This window comes from Doryrhamphus excisus, chromosome 2 (genome assembly GCF_030265055.1).
Source record: "Doryrhamphus excisus isolate RoL2022-K1 chromosome 2, RoL_Dexc_1.0, whole genome shotgun sequence".
Lineage (NCBI taxonomy): Eukaryota > Metazoa > Chordata > Actinopteri > Syngnathiformes > Syngnathidae > Doryrhamphus > Doryrhamphus excisus.
Window position 1 is genome coordinate 2,424,209 of NC_080467.1, and position 25,068 is coordinate 2,449,276.

The 25,068-nt window shown below is 42.6% G+C and overlaps 1 protein-coding gene across 8 annotated transcripts; it reads right to left on the reverse strand.

Moving 5' to 3' along the window:
- ret (ret proto-oncogene receptor tyrosine kinase) lies at nucleotides 1-24,308 on the reverse strand. 8 transcript variants are annotated; one of them, XM_058052567.1, is made up of 20 exons: nucleotides 23,909-24,308; nucleotides 11,109-11,354; nucleotides 10,703-10,996; nucleotides 9,719-9,957; nucleotides 9,456-9,645; nucleotides 9,187-9,386; nucleotides 8,545-8,827; nucleotides 8,265-8,396; nucleotides 8,046-8,156; nucleotides 7,859-7,972; nucleotides 6,675-6,919; nucleotides 6,453-6,600; nucleotides 4,237-4,344; nucleotides 3,947-4,161; nucleotides 3,755-3,877; nucleotides 3,045-3,115; nucleotides 2,812-2,949; nucleotides 2,593-2,692; nucleotides 1,518-1,665; nucleotides 1-861 (listed from the first exon to the last, which is right to left on the reverse strand). In XM_058052567.1, exons 1-20 carry the CDS (start codon nucleotides 23,979-23,981, stop codon nucleotides 704-706), a joined length of 3,336 nt encoding a protein of 1,111 aa, XP_057908550.1. In that variant the 5' UTR covers nucleotides 23,982-24,308; the 3' UTR covers nucleotides 1-703. The 8 variants fall into 8 exon arrangements, with proteins under 8 accessions (XP_057908550.1, XP_057908542.1, XP_057908558.1 ...); XM_058052559.1 differs by having other exon boundaries at nucleotides 11,109-11,357; XM_058052575.1 differs by lacking the exon at nucleotides 23,909-24,308 and adding an exon at nucleotides 13,981-14,224.
- Between the last annotated feature and the right edge of the window lie 760 nt (nucleotides 24,309-25,068).

Here is a 25,068-nt window from a genome sequence, read left to right on the forward strand (position 1 = left end):
TACATTTGTAGTGTTTATTATTTGTAACAATGAAAATAAAACATAGCAATGACAATACTCATGAGTTTACACACCCGTCCATTTTCCCTTCCATATTTGCAATGACAAAAAATGAAAACCGCCTACTGTATGAAGTCATCAGACAGGAGTAGCACTCGTTTACTGATATTTGTCGTGTTTAAGAAATCAAGAAGAAGAAGCAGAAGAAAACAAGAAATAATCATGTTTTTTGAAACACGTTATGCGTACAACAGAACATCGGTCTTTGGACATAATGGAGCACAGTCCTCCAAAGTAGAAAGCACACATTTTTTGTCCACATCAGATGATGGTAAAGGCGCCCCTTTAATGATCTTCACAGTAGCGCATGAACGTACGGAGGCTATTGGAGGCTATTGTGGAAGCGGCACAGGCACTTCAGAGACATCGAGGCTGACAACAATCTGGTACAACAGTCATGCAGCGATACAACATGGCCGACCACGGTGGCCACGAGGTCATGAACTTTGCACAACACGGCTGAACGAAGCACGGTCCATGTCGATCCAGCTGGTTTTGCAGCAAAAGAGACCCCGGTTTGAATACCCGTGCAACAGAAATGAAAGGGAAGCAAGTTCAGCACGGGATGGTCTATACACACTTTTATAGAAATATACATATCTACCAGCACATGTTTTCTACAGCGTTGCTGGTCTTGCCTCGTCTAGCTATCAAGCTTGTCCGTAGCTTTTGCGGGCGAAGGCAAAGCCATCCAGTTTGCATAAACACTATCATTGGCATATCTTGTAAAGACCGGATTAGTGGCATCGTGTCTGTTGAGCGGTACCGGGCTCTTCTCGGGCCAGTTGGGGTATGACATGCCTAAAAATGAGAACACATCATTTTTTCTGCACTCAGTGAAAGAAAAGCAGCGTGCAGACAGTAAAGCTTTTCAGTCAAACTCTGCGCTCGTCATTTGACCCAACATCAAGAAGGAAGTCATTCCGAGCTACGTTCTCTTCTTGAAGCGACGTCAGCCGAGAGTTGCACGGAAAAGCCTTACTGTTTCTCCATTCAGGAATATGAATGATCATAAATCAATCATTTCACGTGAAGAACGTGAGACAATCTGGAATCCAAACCACAAGTAGCGATTGATTTAGCCAGGACCTGTTTCCAATGTTACCGGTTTCCTTCAGCGCCAACAAAGCAGGACGTGAAGACCAAAAAAGTGGAAATAAAATGTGCATTAAAGGCGAGTTGTGATGTATAAATGATAACGAATATTAAATATTCAGTGTCATTTTTGCTTTCCTGTACATTAGAAGCAGGTCCAAATAAAACAGAATGCCAGACGACACAAATAGTTTTTCACTGAGCTGCTCATTTACGATGAAATGGTCAGGAATATTTAGAAAAAAGGCATGCCCAGATCACAGTCACGCACACTTGACTATGGAAAGCCAATTAGAAGTTGCCAAAAAAGACAGCCTGAGTGTCCTGTTTCTAAAATCTAGTAAATGCATGTGAAATTCTACCATAGAGCTTGTTTTCAATCCATGTGGAGGGGAGGGTTCGAGGGATAGGGGCGTTATTACAGTCCACAAGGGGCGTGTCCTCTTCAGACAGCGCGTCATCGTACAGCAGGGCGTCAGCAGGAGTGGACGCTGCCAGGTCCAGGTAATCCTGACAAAAGCAGATAAAGGTGTGATTAGGCTGATGGGGGGGGGAGGGGCAGGAGTGAGCAGAAATGGAATAATACGACACACACACACACACACTTCTTTGTCTTGGCACACTTTCTCTAACCAAAGTCAATCATCTGCAGTATTCTGCGACGCCATTGGTCTGTGTGAATGTGGCCTGCTATGCTCTGTGATGATCTCAAGCAAGGCTGCATTTTTCTGCTCGTCAAATGCTAATCATAGCCTAGCCTTTGGGTCAAACGAAGCAGGCGTACACGGAAGCGTCATGATTCCATCCTGCCACACGTGTCCAAATAAATGCTTACCCAGCATGCCTTGCGGGTTATATATTAGTGTGTTAACCATGTGCAAAAGTTTATAGTGCTACCTTCAGGGTCGGTGTGGTGCAGTTGGAACTCCTTCCTATTATTTCTCATGACATTTTCTACACTTTGAGTCTCCTGCTGCTTTGCAGTTCCTGGAAAGAATCTGCACCCGTGTCTCCTTACAAGTCAACGTTATTCATTGGTTGGATTGGATTACAGGAAAAACGTAACACTTTACTGCCATCCCAAATGGAATATTTAGGAAGTCATTCCACACTGCGGATATACTCAGCCTGCAAGTTTCTGTGGAGGACGGTGAAGTTTAACGAGGTTCCAATGGCGCGGCGATATCAATACCGGCAGTTAATTTCCCCAAAATATTTGAATTGGAAAGAAAATGAAATGTAAATAATTATCAGGGAAGGTCAATCTTGAATATGTCAAATGATCGGGATGCTGTTTGCTGTTTGCTGACGTGTGTAAGCTTGTATGCATCCCAATGTTTCTATAGGGTGAAGCTGTGGAATTAGCAAGACTTTCCACGCGTGGCCAATAAGAGGATGAACAACTGATCAATAACGTCTTGTATTGCTTCACCATACCCGACTTTTCACCATCATCTTTTCCAGTTCTTTGCTGATGTCAGAGAAGGTGGGCCTCTTGTCGGATTCTTGCTTCCAGCATCGGACCATGAGGTTGTACCTGCAGAGGAAAGGTTTTTACAGCAGCTTATGGGCGTCGCCGGGGAGACATTGTCCATGGAGGGCGGGGCATTGCACACAGAAAACCGAACTAACGAAGTAACAAAGACGAGAGCTCACATTTCCTCCGAGCAGTTCTCTGGTCTCTCCATCCTGTAGCCGGTCTTCAGGAGGTTGAAGAGGCGTTCAGGTGCAATACCCGGGTATGGATTACCTCCCAGTGTCACGATCTCCCACAGCAGGACGCCAAAGGACCAACTGCAAGAAAATATTAGTCACAAAAAATCACCAGTCTCTCTTTTTAGGAAACGCAGAATGGACTCCATTCTTCCAACAATAACGTTGGTACTTACACGTCACTTTGCGTGGTGTAAATGTGATCAAAGAGGGATTCTATCGCCATCCATTTGACAGGTATACGGCCCTGGAATAAGGATAACATTTTTATGGCGACTTCAAACTTTACAGTTTCGTGCTCCAAATTTTCAAAAGATCTTAATAAACCATGCTGTTTCATCATTGAATATGGCCCATTATTACTCATAAATGATGCATATCTTCACACATTTGACTTATTTTCTGCCCATGTTTGTCATTTTAAAGCATCAAAATGGCTACATGGACTAAAATGCAAATATAAAGCATTCAAAGACGTTGTGATGATATGTAGTTTCTACACTAGTCACTGGGTGTCAGTCATGTGACTGTAATGCTCAGTGAGACACACAAGCACCAGACTTGACAACATGCTTGTAGTGCAGGTTGGCCAACAGAGTGTGAGTCTTAGCTGGGCCTTAAATGTCCTGTTTTCTCTTATGATGTTACTATGTTGGCTAATACCAAGCTAAAGTCACTATAGGGCTGCTATTTCATGTGTAGAGGGCTCTAATAAGGCTAAAACTAGATTTAGAAGGTCATGATGCTCTAACTATGAAAGTATTCCAATTATCAATAAGGAATCCTGCTTCATGGAAAAGTACTTCACAAGTTCAGGTGTGGCGTTGATGAATTCTAAGAAACGAGGGATCGCTGCCCGGGTATTTTTTTTTAATGTGTGCTTCACCTTGCTCCTCTTAACGTAAGAGTCCTCCTCATACACATCTCTGGAGAGTCCAAAGTCGGAGATTTTCATCTTGCGTCCCTCTGCCACCAGCACGTTTCGTGCGGCGAGGTCCCTGTGAACCAGCTGTTAAAAAGCAACAAGGCTGAAAGAACGTCTCAGGAACAACATGGGACAACATGGACAGATGCACACCTTCATCTCGGCAAGATACTGCATGCCTCTGGATATCTGCCACGCAAAGGAGATCAGGTCACCCATGGTGAGCGCCCGGTCGTCCGGGTTCTCCAGGTAGCTGGAGTTTCGGTTGGCATCCCGTCCCATGAAGCTCGGCCCAACTTTCCGGCTCTCGCGAAGGAAGTTGCGAAGTGACCCGTACTTGGCATATTCCACGATGAGATATAACGGACCTGTTGACAGAAACGCCGCCTTCAGGCTCCGTGTACGACAGCCATGCTGGAACTGGGAGCTGGACGACGTCTTACCGTCCTGACTGCAGGCTCCGTACATCTTAATGACGTGAGGATGGTTGACTTGCTTGAGTAACGTGAACTCTGACAGCAGGTCTCGTAGCTCGCTGTGGGAGGCGTTTTCTACCGTGGATAACCACAGGGTTTCAATCAATCAATCAATCAATCAATCAATCGTTTCCGTTGTCATGGCAGACAAAGCTCCAAAGGGATGGAACCAAGTGTGATGGAACCAAACGTGATGGAACCAAGCGTGATGGAACCAAGCGTGATGGAACCAAGCGTGATGAACCAAACGTGATGGAACCAAGCGTGATGGAACCAAGCGTGATGGAACCAAGCGTGATGGAACCAAGCGTTGATGGAACCAAGCGTTGATGGAACCAAGCGTGATGGAACCAAGCGTTGATGGAACCAAGCGTGATGGAACCAAGCGTGATGGAACCAAGCGTGATGGAACCAAGCGTTGATGGAACCAAGCGTGATGGAACCAAGCGTGATGGAACCAAACGTGATGGAACCAAACGTGATGGAACCAAGCGTGATGGAACCAAGCGTGATGGAACCAAGCATGATGGAACCAAGCGTGATGGAACCAAGCGTGATGGAACCAAGCGTGATGGAACCAAGAGTGATGGAACCAAGAGTGATGGAACCAAGCGTGATGGAACCAAGCGTGATGGAACCAAGCGTTGATGCAACCAAGCGTTGATGGAACCAAGCATGATGGAACCAAGCGTGATGGAACCAAGCGTGATGGAACCAAGCATGATGGAACCAAGCGTGATGGAACCAAGCGTTGATGGAACCAAGCGTGATGGAACCAAGCATGATGGAACCAAGCGTGATGGAACCAAGCGTTGATGGAACCAAGCGTGATGGAACCAAGCGTGATGGAACCAAGCATGATGGAACCAAGCGTGATGGAACCAAGCGTTGATGGAACCAAGCGTGATGGAACCAAGCGTGATGGAACCAAGCGTGATGGAACCAAGCGTTGATGGAACCAAGCGTGATGGAACCAAGCGTGATGGAACCAAACGTGATGGAACCAAGCGTGATGGAACCAAGCGTGATGGAACCAAGCGTTGATGCAACCAAGCGTTGATGGAACCAAGCATGATGGAACCAAGCGTGATGGAACCAAGCGTGATGGAACCAAGCATGATGGAACCAAGCGTGATGGAACCAAGCGTTGATGGAACCAAGCATGATGGAACCAAGCGTGATGGAACCAAGCGTGATGGAACCAAGCATGATGGAACCAAGCGTGATGGAACCAAGCGTGATGGAACCAAGCGTTGATGGAACCAAGCATGATGGAACCAAGCGTGATGGAACCAAGCGTGATGGAGCCAAGCGTGATGGAACCAAGCGTTGATGGAACCAAGCGTGATGGAACCAAGCGTGATGGAACCAAGCATGATGGAACCAAGCGTGATGGAACCAAGCGTGATGGAACCAAGCGTTGATGGAACCAAGCGTGATGGAACCAAGCGTGATGGAACCAAGCGTGATGGAACCAAGCGTTGATGGAACCAAGCGTGATGGAACCAAGCGTGATGGAACCAAGCGTGATGGAACCAAGCGTGATGGAACCAAGCGTTGATGGAACCAAGCGTGATGGAACCAAGCGTGATGGAACCAAGCGTGATGGAACCAAGCGTGATGGAGACAAGCGTGATAGAACCAAGCATGATGGAACCAAGCGTTGATGGAACCAAGCGTGATGGAACCAAGCGTGATGGAACCAAGCGTGATGGAACCAAGCGTGATGGAACCAAGCGTTGATGGAACCAAGCGTGATGGAACCAAACGTGATGGAACCAAGCGTGATGGAACCAAACGTGATGGAACCAAGCGTGATGGAACCAAACGTGATGGAACCAAGCGTGATGGAACCAAGCATGATGGAACCAAGCGTGATGGAACCAAACGTGATGGAACCAAACGTGATGGAACCAAGCGTTGATGGAACCAAGCGTGATGGAACCAAGCGTTGATGGAACCAAGCGTGATGGAACCAAGCGTGTTTCAATGCTGGCCCAAGAATGCTATCAATGCTAACTTTCACTGGCTTTTTGACAGCAGGTTCTTGAAAATAAGATGGGGTAATGTAGAGGATCTTTGACTAGGTTCTTCTTTAAAAGCAGCCCAGTAGTACTGGTGTTTTAAAGTACTAGTAAGTACTAGGTCCTTAACCCACAAAGAGTACTTGAGGCGTGTCCTACCTTTGAGCATTTTCACAGCCACGGTGGTGTAACCTGCTTTCCCCTTCAGCCTGAACGCCGTTGCCTTGACAACTTTTCCAAACTCTCCTTCGCCCAAAGTCTTGCCGAGTACCAGGTTTTTCCGAGGGAATTCCCACTTGGGGTCCTCCTGTTGGACCAAAACCAGCACCATGCGGTAAGCTCACGTCCAACCAGGATGCAGGAAGTGGGGGGGCAGCTTACGGGTATTTTGAAGGTGTCAGTCTCGATGGATTCCTGCGAGCCTCGGCGTAGGTTGTTGGCGGGAAAGCTGATCGGATAGGCCTGGGCGGGCCGGCGGAAGGTCATCTCAGCGGACGCTATGGGGGCCTTGGGCGACTTCTTGTGGTAGCGGTGGATGAAGTATGACGACAGCAGGATGGAGACGATGAAGGAGAGGAGCAGGGCCGTGGCGATGACGGTCTTACACATGTCGTCGCATATCACCTCTGGGGGGGCAGCAGAGACTTGGACTTGAGCTAGAACCTCATCATGACCTTTTTATTGTGTCCATGCTGACGAGCAACGCTGAACATTCTCCGAAGCAAGGCAAATATTGGAACTGTGTGATTACGATTCTATCCATCCATATTTCTATACGGTCCTCATTGGGGTCAGCTGAGCAGGAGCCTACCCCGGCTGACTTTGGGCTAGAGGTGAGCAAGCTTATCGACCCAATGGGAAATGGCAGGAGGTCATTATTGTACATAACAGTGGGACTCACAGTGTCATCTTAGATAGAAGGCTAGAATCATCACACAGCAACTTAACACCCAAAAGGTAGCTAAAAATATGGGAGTTCAAGTTTTAAATGACAAAGAATATTTGAATATTTGCCCTCTGGGAGCTCATGAGCTCCAAAGCTCGAAGTTCAAGACAAAGTAGCGCAAATCAGGGTAATTACAATTACTACAATTACTAAATATGAGATGCAGTAACCATGTTTTTTCTTCTCAGTTCAAGTATATAGAATTTGTCTGCAAGGTCAATGCCAGATTATTGACAGAGACAAACTAAAAGTACAAAATGTTAACACAAACATGTTTTTATAACCGCATGAAACAATTAACAAGGCATATTAATAAATGAAAGGATGGATAAAGTAATACCTTCATTGACGACAGGTTGTTGAAGCAAATGATATAAAGTGTCAGACACCTCCTTCATGTTTTGCCATGAGTTAAGCTAACCGAGGTTCCAAGTAACAGTACTCATTGCTGACTACTACACACAGGAAGCTAAACAGCTAGCCACCGAGGGTTGTGGCCGGAAAACACTGACCCCAGTTTGTTGCCAGCTGCCGCCAAAAAGCTATAGCATGATGAAGACGCCGTCACCATGACTACGTTGTGTCAAAGTACACAAACTATGAAGTGCGGCTATTTCACCTTCGATATCTTCCTTCTCACAGAAGCATCTCTCGGTGTAGCAGTAGCAGGTCCCGTAGCCCGCCTGGATCCCGTTCCTCAGGCCCAGTTCATGACCTCCGATGACCGTCTCTTCTTCACACACAAAGTTAGCGCTGTCAATGCAACTGTTGGAGCACGCCATGTAGGCGCTATTAATAGAACCTACTTGTACAGTCCTGCGGGCATATGGATGCATCTTTGCTTTCAATAGCATCACAAAAGCTATCGGGACATGAGCGCAGGTCGGGTGAGCAGGTGGAGTAATTCTCAGAAATCCCTGCAATAATAAGTAGGGAAAAATGTTACTTGTATAAATATACTATATAGTATATATATACACATGAACTTATACAAGAAGAAGAAATACAAGAACTTCAAAAAAGACCTTTTTCAGTGCCCTGCCTCCACTGGCACCGCCCACTGGTCGCCCCCAAGCCTCGAGTGGACTCGCAGTCTCCTCGCCGTCTGTTCTCCGCACAGGACGGGAACTGCTGGCTCTCCTGGCCATCCTGCTTTCCTGTGGGAAACAGGAGCAAATCATCTACACTAAATCTGACGTGTCCAAAGGGTGGCTTGAGGGCCTGAAAGTGGCTTCTATTTTGAGATGTGATGAACCTAAATATTGAGCAGAAATGGACATTGATGGATGTGTTCAGCTGCTTCACCTTCACCATCCACAAGGATTTGGATGTGGGTGCTGGCCTCCATCTGCGTGTGCTCCTCCTGAGCTACGACGACGTACTGCAGATCCTGGCATTCCGGCTTTGGCAGCGGCGCCGAGTCGTTGACGTAGAGCAGCCCCCACATCTCCCCGGGTTCCTGCGTGATGCTGATGGCGGCGTAGCAGGACAGCTCCTCGGCAGAGATGTTCTTATCGGGCAGCTTGAGCCGGTAAGTGATCCTGAAACCATCAAACTGCTGGCAGTTTTCCACACAGACTCTTCCGACCTGAGACGGGAAAACAAGGAAGGGAATGAAGGAGGGAATGATGTGTTTAGTGACCAGCAGGGGGCAGTCTAGTGAAGGACTCGGACCAGCCTCATCTGCTGTCTAGAAGATATCACCACAACTTTTCTGCCAAGTTATTTGCTGTGTTAGAGTTTCATGAAAAGTGTGACAGGTGGACACCTGGACCATCCCTCAGCATGACCTCCAGCCTCAGAGATGAGTTTGAAGGACTTGTCAATCAAGACCTTTCCACGGCAACTCTTTGGCTTTGTGATCTTTCACCCTCAACATGACATGAGCTTGGCTAGGAGAACCAAAGGTTCCTCAAGGTTGATGATGTTGGATATACCCATGCGTACCTGAGCGTAGAGTGAAGCCCTGCGTGTGAGCGTGAAGATGTGGGTGATGTTGTCAAAGTCGATGCGGACGGGAAGGATGGTGACGTTGAAGCGAAGCAACACGGTTCCCTCTAGACCAGGGTAGGTGGTGTCATTGACCAGGTAGTCCAGCTGCACGCTGCGATTCTCCGTCACCAGCAGGTTCCTCTTGAGGACCAGCTCTAAAGGAAAGACATGAAGAGCTTCATTGAGGAAAAAGCAGACGGCGTTCCGTTGTCGGGATGACTTACGATAGCTATGAATGGTCTCCCTGACGCCGTTCCCAGCAGCTTTCTTTTCGCTGAAGCTGCTTTTTATACGGAATGTTTCCCTCGTCCATGGATCGGTGTTGAGCAAGGTCTCAACATACCTACTCTGGTCTGTGGCATAGCTGGAGGTCAGATCCCTGTCAAAAACCGACAATTTTCCAAAGGTGCCACCCTGGAAGGAGATAAAAGCCATGAGTGTTTCTGGAAACCACATTCCAGAATCCACCTTCTTGGTTTCTTCTCACAATGGTCCGATTGAAGCTGATGATAACATCTGCTGCCTCCGTTCCGTTCACATAGGGCGCGTTATCATCCTCGTCATAAACAAAAACGTCCAGAGGCGTGTCCAGCGTAGTGATGGCGGTCTCTGTCCGGACTGTGCAAACCAGCAGGAGTCTGTAACGTTCACTCTCCTCCCGGTCCAAAGCTGCAGTCACCACCAGCTCCGAGGTGTTCTGGTTCACAGCAAAGGGGGCGGGCGTCTCTGTTAGAAGAGGAAATACGCATCACCGTTTGGACTACGCTAACCGTGGACTCCTCCAGATGATCGTTAGTTATCAATCTGTGACGTTTGGAATGATACGCATAGTTTTTATTGTAAAATCTGGAAAAACCAAAGTCACCTTCTTCTTTTTCCTCTTTGGGCTTTTCCCTTCAGGGGTCACCACAGCAACCAATCTCCTCCTTCCTGTCTTCTACATCTGTCTATCTCACACCAACTACCCTCGTGTCCTCCTTCACTACATCCATAAACCTCCTCTTTGGTCTTCCTCTACGCCTCCTACCAGGCAGCATCCTTCTACCAATATATTCACCATCTCTCCTCTGGACATGTCCCAACCATCTCAGTCTGGCCTACAGGACTTTATCTCCAAGGCCTCTAACATGTCATGACCCTCTGATGTACTCCTTCCTGATCCTATCCATCCTGGTCACTCCCAATGAGCACCTCAGCATCCTCATCTCTGCTACCTCCAGTTCTGCTTCCTGTCTGTAGACCAAACAACATGGCTGCTCTCACCACAGTTTGTTTACCTTTCCTTTCCTTTTAGCTGAAGCTCTTCTATCACATGACGCCTGACACTTTCCTCCACCCGCTCCATCCTGCCTGCACACGCTTCTTCACCTCCTTTTCACCATCTCCATTCTTCTGGACTGTTGACCCCAGGTACTTCAAAGACCCGTACCCCTTTGTTGGTCCCACCATGCTGTACATTGGGAAGACCAACCTGACTCCACGCTGTACGAGATGGTGTAGTTGGGGCAGACGTTGTGTCTGGTGAGACGCTGAAGCTGCATGATGGCCCCCGGGAACCTGTTCTCCATGATGTGTGGTTTGAACGTGTCTCGGTGAGGGAAGCAGAGCTCTGTCATGTCGGTCTGCGCACATTGGGGCATCGTGGCGTTGACAAAGTCCAGGATGATGCGAGGGTTGTTCCGAGTGATGCACAGGGACTTTTTGGTGAACTTAGGGAGCACCATAACCTGGAGGGCCAGCTTCTTCACGGACCATAGAGGGTTATCTGATAAGAAACAAACAGGCATTTGAATCCCAAACAGATAGGTCTTTATCAGTGTGGGAATCCAAGCGTATCTTCATGTAGAAGATAACTGGAAGGCTTGGATGTGACTCACATTGAAAGGCAAAGTCGTTCTCCTCCAAGGTTTTGTTCAAGGACAACACTCCAGTGTTGATGTCCATGTTGAACCAGGAACTGTAAGCGGGTCGTTTGACCGCACTGAACCAGCACAGGTAGAAGTGCGGCTGCTCCAACTCGCCGTCCAGCATGGCGTGGACCTGGAGGACTTTGCTCCCTGCTGGCTGGCCGATGTAGATGGTCTCCTTGTACTCATTCTGAGGGAAGTACAGTCCTTCAGCTCCTGCTTCAAAGGACAAACAAGACAATCCGGTCATCCTGATCTTGAGGAACTGAGCTTTTTATGCAGGTTTTGACAACAACGCCGTCTGGCAGTACTTTGGCGTTTTGGACCTTTCATGGTGATTAGCAGCTAAATTGAACATGGCAGGTTCCTTTGTTCCCTTCCTTTCCTCCCTCCTGCTGGACGGAAATTGAACGGAGGATTCAAATGACGCTCATGTGGTCGATATGTGGTTTCTGATCGTCCTTGGAGTCACCTTGAGGAGTTTAATTAGGCCCCATCACATGATACAGAGGAGAAATGAATCATTACCTGCCAGAGGATGGGGGGGGGGGGGGGGGGGGCGGTGCGTTTATGTGCTTGTAAGGCTAATCCATAGAGAGCGACATCACTTCAGCTGTGTGTTTTACAGGAAAATGGAGAAGCGAGTGTCGGTGGTGTAATTCCATCCCCGCTATGATCCTCTTTGACGACAGTAGGCGACCATTTAGGGAGCGCGCTAATGTCATTAGCAGACGGCAAAACTAGATTTTCTATTTCTGTTGCTGCAGTTCAGGCCTGGGCTCTGGTTTCAGACATTGATTGAATTTCACGGGACTTGGATGACAGGAGGCTGGATTGATGGATAAAATGACCCTTCCTGAAAGATTGAGATTCACTCCGCCATTTTTGTTGGACGTGTTCCTCACTAATTAATAGGAAATAGGAAAACAGCCTTTGTATTGTTCCTACAGTGGGAATAAAAATGGAAGCTTTTTTTTTACACATGTATTTTATCCACAAACATTTGAATTACAGTTCATGTCTGAGTCACTCCAACCATTTTGTCAGTGTTTTTTTTTTAATTCAATTTAATTTTTTTTTTAGGTTTCCTGTGACCTTAATGTATGCAATGAATGTAATAAGCTGACAGTTAAGGAAGTACAAACTGGCTTTAATGTGAGAGGATTAAAAAAATTATTGTAAAAAACAGTGGAAAAAAAAACATCATTTTGCCTTTTCGTGTCTGCTGAATTAAAGATTAAAGTGTGTGATTTTTCTGTCATTAAAAATAAACGCATTTAAAGGCAGGTTAAGCTTTTTCCAGTCACCCTGATAAAATGTGTTTTGCTAAAATCATGATTTGTATAGGGCTTGAACATTAGATGAGATACATTATTAGATATATTAGATATATTATAACAGACAGACATTTGGCGGGAACACATAAAAAGGCGCAGAGAAAGAGCCGACCTTGTTATACCAATTATAGCCTTAAGAGGGCGCCATTACCTTAGCAAGCATGGGACTTTTGTTCCGGTGGAAAATAACACTTACAGTAAATTAGTATTTAGGGCTGTCCAAGGACCACATTGAAACGGTGTCTGAAATGTGGCAATTTTACTGAATTTTATCAACAGAAAGCTACATGTCAGGACATCTGTATTTTTAACAGCCTTAATTATATTAACAGCCGACTAAAAATGTAAATCAAGCTAAAAGATAGCAGGAAATGTCGGACAGACGTGAGACGTGTTTGCAAGTGGAGTATAAAGTCGTCCTTTGTTTATCACGGCTTCAGACCCGACCTCAATAAGTACATTTCTGTCAAGTTGGATTTAATATTAATAAATAAAAACCTGTTTAACATTACAACGTTTAAACGCCTATTATTCTTTGTCTACATTTGTCCCATTCACAGCAGGGAGATAATGAACAGCCATGCTAACATAGCAAGCTAGCGAGCTAACCAGTTAGCCTCTAGTTAGCCTCTCAAAAACTCCCTAAACTTTAGGGAGTGTTTCAAATGGAGTGGGGAAGGACAAAGAGGCCAAAAACTTACCAGTATGAAACACTGAATGAAAGGAAAACCTTTTTGGAATTCCATCTCAGCCATGGCAGATAGCTCCAGCGTGGAAGGCCATGGAATCTAACGTCATGTCATTACTGACGCCTACTGACCACAATACCGCATATTACTTCTATTTCTATATATTTTTACTAATACTTGGCCATAGTCAACCACAAAACAGCAATAATTTATGGATTATTTTTGAAAAACTGCAATTCCACCCTGGGCCATCTCCATGTTAGCATGAGTTAGCATGTTCTCCCCGTGCATGCGTGGCTTTTCTACAGTTTCCTCCCCCATTCCAAAAACATGCTAGCTTCATTGGCCCCCCAAATTGCCCCCAGTTGTTAACCAGCGGGAGTAAAAGATATTTAAACAGCAAACATAAATTGAATTTCTCCCCAAGACCGAAGCCAACAGAAAGTAAGTAATCAGACTTGACTGATTGGATGGATCCATCTTTGGGTTGTACCACCAGGGTGACTCATTGTTTGAGTCCACTAAAAACGACACAAATGTGACGTCTCATTTCCTCACGCTATGGAGGTTTGATCACGTGAATCACATGCCGGAATACGGCTTTTTCCAAGAACTGGAAGTGAGTGTCCGGTATATAACAATAAAGTCTGTCATACCTCAGCAAATATTACACTCAGCTGCTCCTCATCGTTTGGGCATGTTTACTGTTAATAGCGCTAGCTATATTCTACTGCCGAGTGGCTGGTGGAATTGACGTCTAAAACGGGGAAACACTCTTAGACAACAGGAACAAGAAGAAAAGCCTCTTTGCTTGACCTTGCTGAGATGGCGGAGGTAATATAATAATGACCTGCGTGTCCATTCCAGCTCGTATATTATCTGTGGGAGGACAAAAGGGACAGAGGCTCGTCACAATATCTGAAAGCAAACCACGGCGTGTCTGGAGGTCCTCAGTCAGAACCGATAGGGTGGGACGCCCTTTGTGTCGTCCTACACAAACACAGCAACTCAATTAACTCAACGCACGCTCGCACTGATGGATTTACCAGCTGTGACATCATGAGCTAGCCGAGGCCGACTACGCTAACTGAAAGAAAACATCGCTGACCAGGAAGCCAGGAAGCCAGGAAGCCAGGAAGCGTGTGCGCTCTACCTTCCCGCCACCGGTCCTCCCGAGAGCCCAGCCTGTGTTTGCCAAGGTCATCGGGCCCTGCGCGTGTCCTTGGTAACGACTCATTGGAAAGGCGGCAGACCAATCAATAAGCGTGCTAATCAACAGCCCTGCTGATTGTTTTCCACTGATGACAAACGCTGATGGCAGCGCGTGGAAAATCATCTGGCGCCCCGTATAATGGCGCCCGTCTCCTACAGTCGTGGAAAAGCACGGGTTTTGAAATGGGCCATCATTTGGTAGGAAGCTGCCATCTTTGATTTTACAGCCCATTTCCTCCTGTCCTATCAGGTCAACAAATAAACGACCTCACAATCGTCAGCTATGACGGCACCGCCACCACACTTGGAGGGTTCATTAGCCAAAAGCTCCTCCTTCAGATCAAATTCTCCTTTATGGATTAGGACATTTTAAATATCTCCTCCTTCCCTCCCATGCATGATTATGTCATCATATAATAACACGCTTTTCCAACAATACGGTGAGATGAAAAAGGAAATCATATCTTTATGATATCTGATGGCTTTCCAGCAAGAGCTAATCAGTTAGTTGAGCCTCCTGCATACCTTAACACAATAATCAATTCCACCCAAATGTCATCCAATTAGCTCCGAGAGCTCGCCATCCCATAATCTGTGTTCATCAGTCATCTAAAGAATCCAATAGAGCATCTCCTTCGGGGGTAGCGGCAAGTCCAAATCAAGTTTGAGGATGTCCCAGGGGTCTGGTGGGGTGGGGGGAGGGGGGGGGGCAGTCACAGTCATTATCCCGATACGCCATATCAGGAACCATTTGGTGGTCAGGTGCACGCCTGAAACACGCGTTGATGAGCAGACGTGATGGACAGCCTTCACTTTATAGCACTTTAGTATTTGTCATGTATGTATGTATTTGTAGTATTTGTCATGTATGTATGTATGTATTTGTAGTATTTGTCATGTATGTATGTATGTATGTATTTGTAGTATTTGTCATGTATGTATGTATGTATTTGTAGTATTTGTCATGTATGTATGTATGTATGTATATGTAGTATTTGTCATGTATGTATGTATTTGTAGTATTTGTCATGTATGTATGTGTCTATATGTAGTATTTGTCATGTATGTATGTATGTATTTGTAGTATTTGTCATGTATGTATATGTAGTATTTGTCATGTATGTATGTATTTGTAGTATTTGTCATGTATGTATGTGTCTATATGTAGTATTTGTCATGTATGTATGTGTGTATATATAGTATTTGTCATGTATGTATGTATGTATTTGTAGTATTTGTCATGTATGTATGTATGTATTTGTAGTATTTGTCATGTATGTATATGTAGTATTTGTCATGTATGTATGTATTTGTAGTATTTGTCATGTATGTATGTGTCTATATGTAGTATTTGTCATGTATGTATGTGTGTATATATAGTATTTGTCATGTATGTATGTATGTATTTGTAGTATTTGTCATGTATGTATGTATGTATTTGTAGTATTTGTCATGTATGTATATGTAGTATTTGTCATGTATGTATGTATTTGTAGTATTTGTCATGTATGTATGTGTCTATATGTAGTATTTGTCATGTATGTATGTGTGTATATATAGTATTTGTCATGTATGTATGTATGTATATGTAGTATTTGTCATGTATGTATGTGTGTATATGTAGTATTTGTCATGTATGTATGTATGTATTTGTAGTATTTGTCATGTATGTATGTATATGTAGTATTTGTCATGTATGTATGTATATGTAGTATTTGTCATGTATGTATGTGTGTATATATAGTATTTGTCATGTATGTATGTATGTGTGTATATGTAGTATTTGTCATGTATGTATGTATGTATTTGTAGTATTTGTCATGTATGTATGTATGTATTTGTAGTATTTGTCATGTATGTATGTATGTATTTGTAGTATTTGTCATGTATGTATGTGTGTATATGTAGTAATTGTCATGTATGTATGTATTTGTAGTATTTGTCATGTATGTATGTGTGTATATGTAGTATTTGTCATGTATGTATGTATGTATTTGTAGTATTTGTCATGTATGTATGTGTGTATATGTAGTATTTGTCATGTGTGTATGTATGTATTTGTAGTATTTGTCATGTATGTATGTATGTGTGTATATGTAGTATTTGTCATGTATGTACATATGTGTGTATATGTAGTAATTGTCATGTATGTATGTGTGTATTTGTAGTATTTGTCATGTATGTATGTGTGTATATGTAGTATTTGTCATGTATGTATGTATGTATTTGTAGTATTTGGCATGTATGTATGTATGTATTTGTAGTATTTGGCATGTATGTATGTATGTATTTGTAGTATTTGTCATGTATGTATGTATGTGTCTATATGTAGTATTTGTCATGTATGTATGTATGTATTTGTAGTATTTGTCATGTATGTATGTATGTATATGTAGTATTTGTCATGTATGTATGTATGTATTTGTAGTATTTGTCATGTATGTATGTATGTATTTGTAGTATTTGTCATGTATGTATGTATGTATTTGTAGTATTTGTCATGTATTTATGTATGTATATGTAGTATTTGTCATGTATGTATGTATTTGTAGTATTTGTCATGTATTTATGTATGTATATGTAGTATTTGTCATGTATGTATGTATGTATTTGTAGTATTTGTCATGTATGTATGTATGTATATGTAGTATTTGTCATGTATGTATGTGTGTATATGTAGTATTTGTCATGTATGTATGTATGTATGTATATGTAGTATTTGTCATGTATGTATGTGTGTATATGTAGTATTTGTCATGTATGTATGTATTTGTAGTATTTGTCATGTATGTATGTGTGTATATGTAGTATTTGTCATGTACATATGTATGTGTGTATATGTAGTATTTGTCATGTATGTATGTGTGTATATGTAGTATTTGTCATGTATGTACATATGTGTGTATATGTAGTATTTGTCATGTATGTATGTGTGTATATGTAGTATTTGTCATGTATGTATGTGTGTATATGTAGTATTTGTCATGTATGTATGTGTGTATATGTAGTATTTGTCATGTATGTATGTATTTGTAGTATTTGTCATGTATGTATGTATGTATGTATTTGTAGTATTTGTCATGTATGTATGTATGTATTTGTAGTATTTGTCATGTATGTATGTGTGTATATGTAGTATTTGTCATGTATGTATGTGTGTATATGTAGTATTTGTCATGTATGTATGTATGTATTTGTAGTATTTGTCATGTATGTATGTGTGTATTTGTAGTATTTGTCATGTATGTATGTGTGTATATGTAGTATTTGTCATGTATGTACATATGTGTGTATATGTAGTAATTGTCATGTATGTATGTGTGTATATGTAGTATTTGTCATGTATGTATGTGTGTATTTGTAGTATTTGTCATGTATGTATGTATGTATTTGTAGTATTTGTCATGTATGTATGTGTGTATATGTAGTATTTGTCATGTATGTATGTGTGTATTTGTAGTATTTGTCATAGCTGCTAACTACATGTTGACTGTTTTATGGTCGCCTGGAACAACGAAGCTGATGCGGCCTATTTATTTATTTATTTATTATCAACACATTAGAATTTTTATTTCCTTTTGACATCTTTTAGTTGTGTTTTCTGTTCCTTTGTTGCTGCCTCATGCTGGTGGTTGGTGATCGTCTTCATAGATGAAATATTAAGTGGGTTTGGTACTTTGAGTTATTCCTCGTTTATCTTGATGAATACATTCCCACCAAGGAGCAGTCCTTATTTATGAATGTAATATTTTCATAGTTTGGGCATTAAAAACCTGTTTACAACCTTCTAAATACAGTTTTCAACATTATTAGAGCCCTCTAGATGTGAAATAACAGCCCTATAGTCACCTTTACACGTATATTAATAACAGAAAAGAAGACATTTAAGACATAAAAAGAACCTGTGTGTGTGTGTGTTGCTGTAAATGTGTTCCGGTGTGGGAATCGAGTGAGGCGTGGGCAGGAAGTGACATCAGGGGTTCAGAGATGACTTTTAGCTTGGTGTAAGGATTATTTGGGTGTTGTGAGAAAATCCAAAGCTGTAATAAAACGTGCGTGTGTGTGTGGAAATGACAATAACATACTATATAATCCCAGCTTCTTTGAATGCATCTTCTGAATGCCTTATGTTTGTACTTGTGTGTCACGCCATCATCTTTTCCATGGAATCTGATTGCTGTCATTACACAACCAAGCGAGGGACGCCGCCTTATGGGTACAGCATAAATTAGACAACGTTTGTGGGACGGGCGGCCGAGAGGAAAGCGAGGACGGGCTGATGGGAAATAAATTGCCCAAACATTTGCCGAGTGCTCGATTGGCAAAAGATACGTGACGCGTTGAGAAACTTGGGAGACTTGGACTAGTCGGCTGTAATCAGCCATAATCTCATGTGGATCTGCACCAGACTCACAGGGAGCCCACTAAGGACACAAATGTCCTCCTTTGTTTCAGCCCCGCTTGTAAATACTACGTCAAACACGGAGGGCACCAGCGCCAAACTGGGAAATCAGTTAAGTCAAGGACCGCGTGGAACAAAAGGCCCAAATTCCCAAAGGGCCGAATTTCAATCAATGTCTCCTTGTCCTTTCATCGCACTAAATTAGATTCTAACCAAGCATGAGGAGGAAGCCTGACCCATAACTGACTACAGGATCAGGCGGAGAGCTGGGGGAGGCAGCGGGAGGCGGGGGGCTCCACGTATCCCAGAGGGGGTTGCCAAACCTCCAAGGCAGTAAAATAATCATTGTTTTGTACAGATTACACACTTTTTATTTGTTTAGTAGTTTTTTTTTGGTTTATTGACTTTCCAGAAAATGACTATATTTGTATTATTTAGTTGAAGTGTCATTACTATTATGATTTTATTGCTGGGGTAGGCTCCAGCATACCCGCAGCCCTTGGGAAGACATAAGGTACAGAAAATGGATGGATTATTATTACTCTTCAAAAGACATAACTGATATTTATATTCCACTATTTGTCCTCAATGGTTTTTGATTTATTTGTCTTATGTAATGTCTCCACTTATTCTGATGTATTTATTTATGTTTATTCTATTTTTATCACTTGTGTAGAATTTATAGTCATTTTTCTTCTTTTCAAGCACAAGCAATAGAATGTCAAGAATTGAACTACTAACCACTGTTTTCTAACCGATTCATCTGAAGCTTCTTGTTACAATTAATACAACAAAAACAAAAAAAAAATTTTTTTTTAAATTAATAAAACTCCTACACAAGGAGTATCCAAAGTGTGGCCCGAGGGTCATTACCGACACAAAGCTGTTTTTTTTATTGGCTCGCCACATTCTAAAAATATAATCAAACTAGGAATTGTTTAACAACAGCAAACGTGGGTGAAAAAAAGGAATTTTACAAGAATAAAGACAAAATATGAAGAGAATAAAGTCATAGAATTGAGAAAAAAATACAGTTGAAATATTAAGACTAAAATGTCATTAAAAAAGTCATAATATGACAACATAATCAAAACTGTTTGTTTTTAGTTGCAATTTTAGAAACATAACGTTTGGTAAAATAATATCTAATATAATATCTGATATTATGATATCCCAGCTGACTACAGGCGGGGGCCAAATGAATATGAATCCAACACAAACAGCCAGCAGCATTACCGTACCATAACCGAGACGAACAAGGTCACAAACGCACAAATATGGCGCTTCCATGCACAACCTGATATTAAATAGAATTATTATTAATTAAACTCAATAAATAACTTTTATGGTGTTGTTTTCAAATTGGACCAAAGGAGACGCAGTGACAGCAAACGAGACGAATCCACAAGATTAATGAGGCAAGACTAAATCTAGTAACGTAATAAGGAGCTAAATCAAATATCAGCATGCAGCAAATGAGATTTATTGAAAACAGAAAGATGCTGATGAAAATGATGCAAGCAAGAAGGCGAGAGACGTTAAGGAGGCGGCGGTTGGATGGACGAAACACGGTGGAGGTCATCGCTTGGTTAAGGTCACCAAAGGGCAAAGAGGGTCAAAGGGACAGAAACACGGTCACGGTAGAAGATAAACGGTTCGATGCTTTTATGTGCAAACATCTGCGGTCACCCTGAGGAAGTGACGGATTACGTGGGAATATCTGCTGAAAGGATTCGGGAGCTCAGTGAGGACTCGCAAATGATTTTCCTGGCCTAAATCGATTATTAGTCTGACAAACCAGGAGCACCAATCATTAGCTAATGGTCAGTTTCATAAATACAAGTTATTCATACACCTAAGAGCTTCCAACAACATTTGAGATCTTCATCTAGAAGTGTAGGCTGCCGTTAGTCACGGAGCGTTAAATGCCCATTTCCTCTGGTTCATTACCTCAGCAAGAAACACTCGACCACCGCGTGATGCATTAGGGGAATGTTTCAAACATTGAATACTCACATACGCATTCTTTTTCCGGTTATGCCATTAGTGTATTAAACCACAACATTAGGTACGCCTGCACAGGTACGCCCCGTCCAATACCAGATGATTTCTTCATCTAACTGCAAATATCATGCACCGTGACAAATCAAACATTGTTATGATAGCAACTAGCCTGGACCATTGACATCATTTAAAGCAGGGGTGTGGCCTGTGGTGTTTTTTTATTGGTCCTCAGCATATCCTATATCAAAAATAATAATAATTGAGGAGTAATTTGGTGGCTTAAAATTGGCCCTCAGGGCAGCCTAAAATTGTTTTATTTAATTTAATTTTTAAACTAAAACAGCAGTGACTTTACATGCATGAAGTAGTAATATTAAGAAAAAAAGTTGTAATATTATACAAAAAAGTCAGAATAAAATGGTTAGATTATGATGAAATATTTTGTGGAAGCATAACATTGAAATATTAACATAAAAGGTGTTATGTTATTAGAAACAAGAAAAACAGAAAATAAAGTTGCTGTTTTCAGAAAATTATGTTGGGGAGGAAGTTATAATATTATGACTCAGCGTTACCCATTAAGCTCATTTTTCATCCCCTTGTATTGAGTTATGGTCTCCTATAGAGCAGCTACACACAATAACCAGTACAGAAGGCTTTCTAGATCTTCCAGAATCTGTACCTATTTTGCTGTATTTCTTTGGTTTCGTGTTTCCCGTGGAAACGGTGTATTTTAATGTATTTTTTCAGGAATACAACATTCTAAGTACATTTCCAGTACCATGAAAGTCCCTGACGTACGTCGTGCATTAAGAGTTATTTCATTGATGTTAGGTGCTAAATAAGAGCTAGTCTTCTCACCGTACGTGGTGCTCTGACGTACAGTATTGGTCATTCGTTTCTTGGTTTATAATAGTATACTATATAGTATATTACCATTTCCTCAGCAACAATACAACAATACAGGCCGTAAAAACTACACAGCCTGTGTTCTCATCAAACAAGTGGCGTCTAAATGTCTGAGGCTTGGCGAGCACGTATTTAAAGGTAGACAGCGCCAACTTCGTCGTGGTATTTTATGGTAAACGAAGGGCTTGGCCGAACAACCAAATCAATGCCATGCGTCATTTCGCCAACAGGTACCACACACGCACGCTTGTACGACACACAATATTCTCACAAAGAAAACAAACATGGCGTGTTTGCCCGGAGATGTGAGCAGCTGCTGCACACCTGCCTGCCGCTCGCTCGCCTCCTCTACGCCTCCTCTACGCCTCCTCTATGCCTCCTCTACGCCTCCTGGAGCTCCTTTGCCGCCACAATCAGCTCCAGTGGGCGAGTGAGTGGATCCCAGGGAGTCTATTTCAGCAGCCATGTAATCACCTTCACGTTCCTAACCCAAGCCAGCAGGAGGAGGAACGCCTTCTAGGACTCCATAAGCCAATCAGGAAGGTCTTAGTGACGTCTTAGGTTCTGTGATGTGAAGCAGCATCAATCAGCCTTTGTTTGGCCGCTGCTGTCAACATGACAAATAATCAGAGAACATTACATACGCTCATGTCACCTGCAAAATCATCATCAATCATTTTAACGGCCTCGCCAGGAAACAAACGCTACTTCGGTTGGAGACATTTAGTCCACTTTTGCACAACAAAATTAACCCACATGAGCGTTAAGGCTCGTTAAGGTGAGACGTTTTCTATAATAAAAATACAAAAAAAGCCATCCAAAGTTAGGATAAAACATCTTAGCTTCGTGCTACAAGTGACAAGCGCATTAGAATCATATTGAATAATATATCACAATAATCATGTATTTATTTTTAACAATATGCCGATTAAGGGCCAATAAAAAATGAGTAGCGGGCCAGTAATGGCCCCTGGGCCACAGTCTGCCCACACTATGCAGCGATCCCTCACCACTCACAATTACGAACTAATTGTAGCCCAAATGAAGCATTTTTAATCCCAACAACGCCTAAGTCTACACAAGTACAAATATCAAGCATTCAGAAGACGCATGCAAAAATGTTGTGATGACATGTAGTACTCTCCACTGGTCACTAGGTGTCAGTAATGGTCAATTAATTCCAGCATCGAACTAAAACTTCATTTTGAACTGCTGATGTCACTTCCTGTCCACCCGCCACTCAAATGGAACACATTGATAGCAACACACGAGTACAAGGATTATTATTTTCTGTTATTGTGTCCGTTATAATTGACTATAGGGGTGTTATTTGTGCCTGGAGAGCTCTAATGTTAAAATGTGTATTTAAACAGGTTTTTATGGCCAAAGTACAAACGTAGCTGAATGATAAATATTGTCCGTCAGGTCTGGAAGCACTTAACCACCATGGGGGTTGGGGGGGGGGGGGGGGGGGGTTATCCTCTAATTTGACATTGTACATGCACTGCATTGTTGACACAGCAACTTCCCATCTCCGGATATTGGTGCGAGGTCGGAGGTCACACCATCCCATCCCAGCGAGCTTTGTGTACTTATGATGAAATAATACGTCATAATTGTGCTACAAGATGAAATATTACTGTGTTACGTTCCAGTCAAGGTCTTTGGTGTTGTTACTTAAATCGGCGGTGCCCAAAGCGTGGCACGGGGGCCTCGGGCTTATTTGATTTTTTTTTCTCACTTGGTCTTTCATGCACAAAAGTATAAAATAATAAATAATCCAAGTACAAATATTTGCTAGGGTATTTGATGGTCCATGCTAAGAGGTACATCTCAATACAACACAGAAAAGACTTGGCCGCACACAATAATGGCCGCTCCTGAGCTATGAGCCACACTTTAAATATAGACCATGGGACTATACTGTTAGTACAGTTGGGCTGGGGATTGGGAATGGGGATTGGGAATGGGATTAGAATATTATGATATATGGATGGATTGACACCAACGTGCCATAGCTGACATAACAGAAGAAATACACAATGTCTGCACCGCTTCATAGACAGATACATACATAGATAGTTATAATAGTAATACTAGTTAATGTGCTTTTCCAATCAAATATCATGAGCGGCTGTGACGTCACATGACGTCCCACGGAGAGTAGAGAGCCATCAAGCCAATTTTGTTGAAAGTAAAAGTGATGCTGGTTCTCACCCGGCATCAGCATCCACAGCAGCAGCACCGCGACGGCGTTCCCCGCAGAGAAAGCAGACAAAGTTGAGTCCATCTTGGGCGACCATAAGTGGAAGTTGATGCATGCAAATCCACTTCACACGCTCGATGACGTCATCGGTCGGCTCATACGAGAGGAAAAGCGAGGAAGAAGAAAGCCAACGATCGGGAGTGTCCGTGGATCCGGCGGTGCCGAGCGTGGCTGCAACTGATGCTTCTGCTGCTGCACGGCGTGGAGGGGCGGCGGGACGGGGGCGGGACGAGGGTGGGGTGGGGTGGGTGGGGTGGGTGATGGGCGGGGCTCACCGCCTCATCGCTCACGCCGCTTCCGCAGCAGCAGGCGGGAAAGCATCTCCAGGAAATGTAAGAACATAAATTAACATTAATACATTAACAGCAGGCCAGTCATCTCATTAATACTCTTGGGGGGGGGGGGGGGGGGGGGTGATTAACAATAACTATTAAATGCATTAAACCTACAAATTCTGTCCATGAAAATGATGTTCTGGTGTTCTGCAACCAGGACCAAAACCACATTGTACTTGGCGTGGTAACTCCATGTAGTACTACAAGACATGTAGTACTACAAGACAAAGGAAGTATAGTGTGCTGTCCCTTTAAGGAGAACCACAATAAACCCACCAGTTTAATGATAAAGTTTGTTATTATTCATTTGTGTATGGATTCTATTGGTCTAGTTGGACAACTGATGATATTGTAATCATAACAGTCATCATAATATGGTGATATTGTAATCATAATAGTCATCATAATATGATATTGTAATAATAATAGTCATCATAATATGATGATATTGTAATCATAATAGTCATAATATGATGATATTGTAATCATAATAGTCATCATAATATGATGATATTGTAATCATAATAGTCATCATAATATGATATGTAATCATAATAGTCATTATAATATGATGATATTGTAATCATAATAGTCATCATAATATGATGATATTGTAATCATAATAGTCATAATATGATGATATTGTAATCATAATAGTCATAATAATATGATGATATTGTAATCATAATAGCCATCATAATATGATGATATTGTAATCATAACAGTCATCATAATATGATATTGTAATCATAATAGTCATCATATGATGATATTGT